Below are 9,451 nucleotides of genomic sequence, written 5' to 3'. Positions count from 1 at the left end.
GCATGAGATTCGGCTTGCTAGCTTTCAGTACAAGCGAGCCTTTCCTCATGCTCCTTTCATCCAGGCACTTATTAACCACGTTGCTGATTTCTCTGTGGCTACCACTCACATCCATCGCAAGTGGTCCATTCCCGCTCACATGGCAAATGATTTTGCTCCCAAGCACGCCCCTTCTTCCTCTACTACCACTCACCGCACTGCTGCACGGGCCGCCACCCCTTCATCTAGCTCCGCTTTTCTCGGTCGCATTGCCAAATTCCTTGGCAAAGCTCACTCTGCTTTGATGAAGGTTGTCTCCTTTCAGTGTGGTCAAACCCATGATGCGGTCTCCCGCTTAGTTTCCTCTCAGAATGCCCTCAAGGCTCGTCTGAGAGCCTCGGGCGATCTTACTGTGAGTGATGATGAGGCCCCTCCTGCTGCTCCTTCCATTGACTTTGGCTTCCCTTCTGGTCCTGAGTGGTCTGAGTTCTTTGACGAGGCTGGGGGCAGTGGTTTGGCTGATGATGCTGATGATGATGGTGATGAGCTCTGAGTTTGGTTGGTGTTACTGATGGCTCCCTTTTTGGTACTTGGTGCCAAAGGGGGAGTAATGTATCGTAGTTAAAAAATTTATTCTCGTCATTTTTAGTCTTTGGAGATTTAATGTAATGGATAAAACTCATGGATGGCTACTTATGAATGGTTGTGATTTGCTATGATATCATCATAGACTATTATGTCTTGCTCCTTTATTTCTATGATGATCTATTATTCTTCCATGGACGTCCGGCCAAGCTCCGGAAATCCGGAGGTCAACACCAGTAGTTTGTGTGCACTATATCTCGGAAATCCGGCTCCCTCCGGACGTCCGAGCGCCGGATGTCCGACACCATCGGAAATTCGGAAGCCACCACCAGTAGAAATTGTGCTGTATAACACGGACTTCCGGGCCACTCCGGACGTCCGTATGCTGATGAATTCAAATACGTTCAGGCACATCTACAGGCCTCGGACGACCGACTCCTGTCGGACGTCCGGCCGCTGACGAATTCAGAAGAGTTCCAGGCATGCCTACAGGTCTCGGACATCCGACCCCTGTCGGACGTCCGGTCCCTTACGGACGCCCGGACTTCCGACAAGTGTCGGACGTCCGGACCCTGTGTGACTTATTGCACCTCCAACGGCTGGATTTCACTCCACACTATAAATACTCTTCTCCCACCTCGTGAAAGGGTGTTCAACACAGCTAAGACACATCCAAGAACACCTTTCCTCTCACTCACTCTTGTCTACACCAAATCCTAGATCCCAAGAGCATTTGTGAGTCCTTTTTGAGTGTTGTTCCAATCAAAAGATAGATCATCTCCCTCTCCTCCTTCCCACCAAAGTGATTTGTGATTTGAGCAAGTTTTGAGCAATCCCCGTGATCTTGTTACTCTTGGAGGTTGGAGACTCCTAGGCGGTAGGAGTCTTCGGAGAGGAATCAAACCATTGTGATATCCCCCGGAAAGTTTGTGAAGGTTTGGAAGCCACCTCAAGGCTTACCACTAGTGGTTGAGAAACGCCTTCGTGGAGTTATCTCAGAGGGAGAATAGGGTGAGCCTTCGTGGTGTTGGTGTGCCTTCGTGGTAACATCCGCCCCTCTAACGGTGACGTAGCTTCCCTCCAAGGAAGTGAACATCGGGATACATCCTTGTCTCTCTCGGAGTTTCGGTTATTCCTAACCCTAACTCTCTACTTGTGTTAATCCTTATTACATACTTGTATTTGCTTATTGTTTACCGCTTGCCTTGCTTCACTCCTAATAGCTTACTCTTTGTCATAGCAATTATTAGGCTTACACTTATATTCCGCACTTTAGCCTAAATTGCTAAGTAATTGTTAAAATTTGGATTTGTACCTATTCACCCCCCCCCCTCTAGGTCCATCTCGATCATTTTCAAACATCAATTAGGCTCAGCGTTCAACGTCATAGGCATCATTCAAAAGCCACACCATCCTACATATCACAAAAAATACACTTATGAATCTACTCATCTTCAAAAAAATACTCATATGAATCTACTCATCTACTCATCCACTCATCTACATATTACTAAAAAAATACTCATATGAATCTACTCATCTTCAAAAAAAAACTCATATTACTCATATCCGCATAAAATCCAGGCCATCTACTCATAGGAATAGTCATATAACACAACTACTTATCTAGGATTCATAAAATAGGACTAACTCATCTCTACATTTCAAATTCAATCAAAACATGGCTCTCAATCTAACTAACCCAAATCTGAAAAATATGAATACTATTTGGATAGATAGATGGAAAACGGAAGAGATTACCTCGTAGACAAGTTTGGGGGATAAATCCACGAAAGAAATCACCAGATCTGAAGCATTTAGAAGAGGGCATTGAGATGAGGAGAAGAGCCAGCCGCCAGTTTGAAAAACGAATGGGAGGGGAATGAGGAGGGGTGGGGGAGGGGGTGGCCCGTGGTTGGATAAGTCACAGTGTGGCGCCTAAGCGCTCGGCGCCACACTGCAGAGTGTGCAATGTGTGAGGCTTAGGCGTCGCACTGCCTAGGGGGTGGGGCGAGCTGTGCCAGGTGGCCGGGCATGTGGCGCCGACGTCTTAGGCGTCACACAGTGTAGTGTCGCGCCTAGGTGTCGGACGCCACATGAAAGGGTCAGCTCGGTAAAAAATTTACACCGCGGGTTTACTTTGTGACTTCTTTCAGCGTAGGGTCAATTTTGTCAATTTTCCCATGTTTGCAGGTAGACTACTTGCTAATGCAACGGCACACACACACATTCAAGACGTCATGCGCACACACAATTTGGCATGACTAAGCCTATCGTTATCTAAGCTGCATGCATGACTCTAAAAACAAGAAATAATCTGAACCTAACACTAACAACAAGATTAGTTCCAACACCCATCACACATAAAAGGATCGTGCGTGTGTCATCCATGCCCACGACGCCGCTAGCTTCTTCCTTTCCCGTGCTCTCCCTCTCTCTCCCTGGCGGCGCCGCGCCTGTGCCTCACGCCGCCGCTCCCTCACGCATCTGCTCGCCCTCTCACCCGTGCGGCCGTGCCACTCCCTCTCTTTCCTGTGCCCCTCCCTTCCGCCGCAGCGCCGGCGGCCACCGCTTCTCACGCGTGTCTTCTCCGGCTCCGGGCACCGTGTTGCTGCTCCGACCACCGCTCCAACAGCCTAGGCCCACATGACAATGATTGTACGTCATCGGGACCGTAAGGACCACTGGTACGCACCGAAGTTCACGACTGCTGGTCCGGTCCCTGAAATGAGGACCGCCACACTGCTCGGTCTAGTCCGAACCGCCAGCTCGGTCTGGTCCGAACCGCCAGCGGACGGTCCAAACGATGGCTAGGACCGTGTCCACCGTGAGGCGTATGGGATGATGCCATCCTGGAGCTTGTCCTCGGCATTGGCGAGCGATGTTGAGGCGTACAAGACCTTGCTTGCGAGTCGAAGGGAAGGCCCTTCAGCTCCAACAGCTGGGCGCTCTTCGGTGGCTTTGTCCCTAGTGGTGTTGTCCCCGGCAACAAGGTGGCTTTGTCCCTAGTGGTGTTGTCCCCGACAACAAGGTTGATGGCCACGACACAAGCTTGATGGTGATGGACCCGATTGCGTTTTTGTTTTTCATTCTAGGGTCACGTTTGTAAAAGGATAGGGCTTGGTTGTATTTTTTTTTCTTGGAAGTCCTCTATGTAATGTGTAACATCACCACTCAAAATTAATGCAACATCTGGGTCCTTCGGGGCCTGCCCTGTTAAAAAAAAGGCTCAGCTTATGCTCTCAGCTCTTACTTCTTTAAGCAGGGCCATGTATTCTCTTTGTGTTACACTTTGAGCTGGATAAAATTTGGCACTTTTTGGGGCAGCTTTCCCCGGTCTTCTCTTCTTCTTCTTCTTTTGCACTCCCATTGCATGACAGCCAACCAGACAGCACGTTAAGCTGCCTTGAAGACGTGCCACAGAATTTCGGCACACCAACCAGATGCTGCAGAAGATTCAATTCCATAATATGACCAAACAAAGCAGCTTCAAGTTTCACATGAATTTGGGGGTCCCAACAACCATTACAGAGGATAAACTCAAAGCTGTCTAATTCACCACCACAACAACACTAGATCATTAATCCTTACCACCAATTCCCTCTGGCCTTCCTCAAGCCACTGGAAACGGGCACCTTTATTGTCCCAGAGCTACCATTACTACCCAAAAAGAAAGTACACTTGCAAAAATAAACGCCCTTAAACGAATCGATCTCCGCTATAGCGATGCAAACTTTACTCGAATTAGCACAATACAGGATGGACCCTACTCGTCGGTGACGCACCCGCTTGAGGCTGAAGACACAAGCTTTATGTACTGCAAGAAAGAAAGGAGATGAGAGATGTTTAGATAAGGTCAACACTGCATCATCAAGAATGCCGGTACATAAGCTGGGTACCTTCCAAAGTGCTCCACTGGTAACCTTGTGTGGCGGCGGGCTCCATTTCCTTCGCCTTTGTTCGAGCTGGTCTTCCGTCAGATCAACATCAATTACTTTCTTCACGACGTCGATCGTGATTGTATCACCGTCCTCAACAAGACCAATTGGGCCTCCTTCCTGAAAGAAGTTACCTTGTGAATAACACACACAAAATGTATATTTTCATTGGTTATTTTTTCGATTACCCTAGCTTGTACAGTACTGAAAGAACTTGAATTGCCACAAGAGAAAAAACTCAAAATTACACACTATAGTTTAATCTTGTAACCATTGGGAGTACTACAACACAGTACCTGTGCTTCAGGACATACGTGGCCCACAACAAATCCATGCGACCCCCCAGAAAATCTACCATCTGTCAGCAGGGCACACTCCTGTAGTAAAGATAAACAATAGCTAAATACTCAAAAAAAGAACTAATAGGTTATCTGAAGAAAAAAAAGATGACTTTATGGCATGCATGCTGAGCGGCACATAGGGGCGGCATGGACAGACCAGCAGAGACAAAAAGATGTTGCAAGGAAGCTCTAGATCATTCAAATGTGAAGAACAAATCAATGTCAAGATTTCGAAGAGCACCGGCAGGTGGTAATATGTTCAAGGAAGCCCAAGATTGTTTGCCTTGAAATTTCAAAAAATTCAGGAACTATGAAGAATATCAGAACAAACATATGGAGCTGTCCAGATGTACGATTTGTATTAGCAACTATACTTCTAAGAATGGGTAAAGTATGGCACTGACTAGGTGAGATATAAAATAGCCATACTCTTATGTTATTGCATTTATTAAGGGCAGATAAAACTAAAGTACAATTCTGACAATGGCATGCGGTAGCATTACCTTCCCAAGACCAGCCCCCATTATTGCACTTGTTGGAGTCAACATTTCAGGCATCCCTGGACCTCCTTTTGGTCCTTCTCCTCGGATCACTACAACCTTTCCCTGTTTTAACCATCGTGGCGATGGAATACTTCATCAGAACATGTACGAGACTTGTCCTGGTAAACTACCAGCATAACTGAATGAATCAAAACAACTATTGCATTGAAAGGATGAAAAAACAAAGTTATACATTGAACCTACCATAGATAATTGGCTGAGGAAATTTCGGTGGCACTAAAATTTTGAACTTCTTTACCACAAATATGTAAGCATTTGTGGTACACAGTGGCCACGTCGTGGCATTCTTTCAGTACGAAGATGTGCAAGCCTTATGTGTACTCTAGAGAGAGAGAGAGAGAGAGAGAGAGAGAGAGAGAGAGAATGCCTGCATCCTAAAGATCATACAAACAGTTGCTTTACAGTTCTATGCTTTTTGTTCAGTGTCGTGGCTTGTACTTAAAACACGAGATTGGATATTGAATACGCCCTTAAATTTGACCTTGAAGATTCCCAATTGAATGTCCAAAATCACATCTTCTGAATTATGGCCGTAGAAAGTTAATTGCACATTACCTTGAAATTTGCTGGGTTTTCTGATATAGCTGTAATCATTGATTCTTCACCTTCAAAAACTAGTGCAGGGCCTATCATTTGATAAACAAAAGTCAAATCCCCACATTATAGAAAGGCTTCCGAAGATTGAAAAATGGAAGGAGCAAAAGAACACCTGAGAAAAACAGTCCCTCCTTGCCAGTTATTTTTGCTACAGAGCCTTCTGGTGCAAGATTGCCATAAAGTATCTGTATATGCCCAGTTGATTTGATAGGATTGTCGAGCCGTCGTATTATTTGCTGAGTCAAATTAACACGTGTACAGACGTTAGTACTCAAAGGAGATGGAGTGGGCTGAAGAACTCAGGAAGTCAGGGTTGACCTTTACCTGTCCTTCCGATAAAGGTGGGAATATTTTAGCATTTTCCGCTAGAGTTTTTCCAGTGACTGAACGGCAAGAAGAAAATACACGTTATTAGTCAATAAGAGGGAGTTCCTACATGACATGATGGACGATCATTAGTTGTACTCACCAGTCATACAATCCCCATCAAGAAGACCTTGCTCCAAGAGATAATGAATTACTGCAGGTGTTCCACCAATCTACAATGTCAACACAAACATAAATTATTTGCATGGTTTTGTATGAAAATGATTCCAACAAGTGTACTTCAAAAGTGTTACTCCCTCGGGTCCATACTAAAGCAACGACAAGTAATATGGATCGGAGGGAGTAATATAATGTATATTCTATAAACTTTGTGATTAACACTAGTGTTAGATTTCCCCGATTGGCTTAAGTCCTTAAATTTTGAACTTCATTATGTGTGGTCAAACCAGAACGAAGTGAAATCAAGTTTAGCAAGTATTTACCTTATGCAGATCCTCCATGACATACTTTCCGCTAGGCTTAAGATCTGCAAGAAAAGGAACTTGGTCGCTGACCTTCTGGAAATCATCAAGAGTTAATTGCAAACCCACAGACCTGAAAGGGGAAGGGCAATGAGCATTTGTCTAATTAAGAAATTAGATGGACAAGAAGGTGATAACCCACCTGGCAATAGCAATCAAATGCAGTACAGCATTAGTAGACCCACCAAGTGCCATGATAATAACCATTGCGTTCCGCAATGACTTCTCAGTTATAATGTCTCTAGGCTTCAAATCCATCTTTAACAATTCTAAGAGATACTTCCCAGCAAGACGGCATTCATCTAGCTTTAATGAGTCTTCAGCAGGTGTTGAAGAGCTTTGATAAATAAAACAGAGACGAAATGTTAATAATTTTAGTCAATCAATGAAGTCAAATCAAAGTGAAATGGTTAAGGGGAAACACAATGTTTTGCCTAGAATTAACAAGAAATTTCCAGATGTTATTTGCACCTGTATGGAAGGCTCATGCCCATTGTCTCGATGGCAGATGCCATTGTGTTTGCTGTGTACATACCGCCACAAGCACCTGCTCCTGGGCATGAGTTGCGGAGTACATTCTTTCTTTCCTCATCGCTGATTGACCCACTAACAAATTCTCCGTAGCTCTGCATAGCACATCAAAATCACTAAGCATAAGTTGTGCATAACAAATTCTCCGTAGCTCTGCATAGCACATCAAAATAACTAAGCATAAGCTGTGCATTGCTGCATAAGCAGCTACATGTAAATAAGAGTTGATGAACGTAAAAAGGTGATACACTTACCTGGAATGCAGATACTATGTCATACGAATTGCCCTGAAAGTGCCCAGGCTGCACAAATAAAAACTCAAAGTCAGAAAATTATCAGAAACATGTTAAACAATAATGAACCGACACACATTTTAACAGATAATGAAGCTGGTTAGCACCTCCGAAATCACACAACTAAAATTGCAAGCTTGTCAGCGCACATAATCAACTACACCAAATTGTGTTTCCAGCATAAATAGCTCCATTCAATTTTTCCTTATACACCGAGCCATTTATGCATCCCACAAACAGTTTGGTTTCATCATAACTCTGAGTCACATCTACAGACCAATTAATTATGAAACAAAAAGCATTCCCACAAGTGCAGTCAGTAGATTTATAGCAAGAAAATAGAGGTAACATTACCTTAATAGTTCCACCATAAACCATGATACTTGGTCGATTTAGCCGTCCCATTGCCATTATTGTACCTGGCATCTGCAATGCGAAGTGCCACTAAACTCAGACGCAACGAACATCTAGACGTTTCCCAAATCTAGGAACCATGGTTTGGCACAATTGAAGAAAGACCCGGTTAATACTGTTTCATTTTCCAGCGCTGAGCTAAAATACATGAGATTTGTAATACGGATTTGCTAACTCTCATCTAGATGAGAATTAACAAAGTCTCATCTAACTCCCACACATCATTTAAGTAATCAAACAAAGTATAAAAAATAAAAACCTGCACGAATCTTCATGAAAATCAAGTAGCATATGAGTTAGATGTTACTTGGTTAGGTCTCATCTAGATGAGCCCTGGACACACCTTTTGTAATATAACTGCGGCTAGAGCTACAGTTTCGTCTCTACTATAACAGGGCACTGAAGCAGTAAGATGGCAACACATTGCAGATTTTCAGAAGGCCGAATCGCTGTTGACTTGAGGTAGGAAGGATGGCAACAGTAAGCAGTACAGGGGGCTCACTGACGTTCTTATCGCACCCAGGGATTGAGATGTTGGCGTCGTAGTGCTGCGCGCCCATGACGGTCTCTATGCTGTCGGCGATGAGGTCGCGCGACTGGAGGCTGTAGCACATGCCCCTGGTGCCCATGGATATGGCGTCGCTGACCCCGACGGTGTTGAAGCGGAAGGCGACCATGCCGGCGTCGCGGATTCCGTCGCGCACGGCCTCGGCGAGCTGGAGCAGGTGCATGTTGCAGGTGTTCCCCTCATACCAGACGGAGGAGACCCCGACCTGCGGCTTGCGGAGGTCGGCGTCGGTGAGGCCGACGCCGTAGAGCACGGCCTGCGACGCCCCCTGCGACTTGGGCTCCGTGATGCGCGCGCTGTACTTGTTGAGCTTGGGCTCGTCGGAGACGGCCGAGGCGGCGCGGACACGCGTGGCGAGGCGACGGCCGGAGGCGGGGGTGGGGCCGGAGGCGGGGAGAGAGGGGGGTGTGAGCGCCAGGGACTGCATGGCGTCGGCGGGGGCGGGGAGGTTTGGAATGGGGTTTAGGGTTTTGGAATGGGGTGGGGGTAAGGGTGAGCAAGTAAGGAGATGAAGATGGACAACTGGATGACGGCGTCTGCTGGAAGAGGAGGAAGACGACACCACCAGCGCCAGCGCGGGCCGGGTCGGATTTATTTCTTTATACGGCCTTGTTTAGGCCTTCTTTGAACCACAATAGATTATGATAATTTGGATTATGAAGATAGATTATATAATCTGGTTTATAAAAATAATCTAGTTGGACATGTTTGGAGGCCAGATTATATAAACTGTAATTCAGGTTTTACATTGCATAATGACTTGTTTGTCCTCTGTTTTTTTTAAAGAGGAGGAT

General features: G+C 45.6%; 1 protein-coding gene across 1 annotated transcript; it reads right to left on the bottom strand.

Moving 5' to 3' along the window:
- Positions 1-4,035: 4,035 nt before the first annotated feature.
- LOC123407417 (dihydroxy-acid dehydratase, chloroplastic) lies at positions 4,036-9,223 on the bottom strand. The gene is made up of 14 exons (XM_045100550.1): positions 8,596-9,223; positions 8,030-8,101; positions 7,637-7,684; positions 7,323-7,477; positions 6,994-7,188; positions 6,813-6,924; positions 6,473-6,542; positions 6,328-6,386; positions 6,116-6,239; positions 5,962-6,032; positions 5,347-5,448; positions 4,799-4,879; positions 4,464-4,622; positions 4,036-4,381 (listed from the first exon to the last, which is right to left on the bottom strand). The coding sequence occupies exons 1-14, from the start codon at positions 9,082-9,084 to the stop codon at positions 4,331-4,333; spliced, it is 1,788 nt and encodes a 595-aa protein (XP_044956485.1). The 5' UTR covers positions 9,085-9,223; the 3' UTR covers positions 4,036-4,330.
- Between the last annotated feature and the right edge of the window lie 228 nt (positions 9,224-9,451).

The sequence above is a fragment of the Hordeum vulgare genome, chromosome 7H (assembly GCF_904849725.1).
Source record: "Hordeum vulgare subsp. vulgare chromosome 7H, MorexV3_pseudomolecules_assembly, whole genome shotgun sequence".
In the NCBI taxonomy this organism is placed as follows: domain Eukaryota; kingdom Viridiplantae; phylum Streptophyta; class Magnoliopsida; order Poales; family Poaceae; genus Hordeum; species Hordeum vulgare.
This window is presented reverse-complemented; position numbering and strand designations above follow the sequence as displayed.

Excerpts from the sequence above, each read along its gene's own strand:
- LOC123407417 (XM_045100550.1), bottom strand. The coding sequence starts at position 9,084 with ATGCAGTCCCTGGCGCTCACACCCCCCTCTCTCCCCGCCTCCGGCCCC. Across the intron at positions 8,102-8,595 it reads TCCCTGGGTGCGATAAGAAC|ATGCCAGGTACAATAATGGC; the intron begins GTCAGTGAGCCC and ends TTCGCATTGCAG. Across the intron at positions 7,478-7,636 it reads ACATAGTATCTGCATTCCAG|AGCTACGGAGAATTTGTTAG; the intron begins GTAAGTGTATCA and ends TGTGCTATGCAG.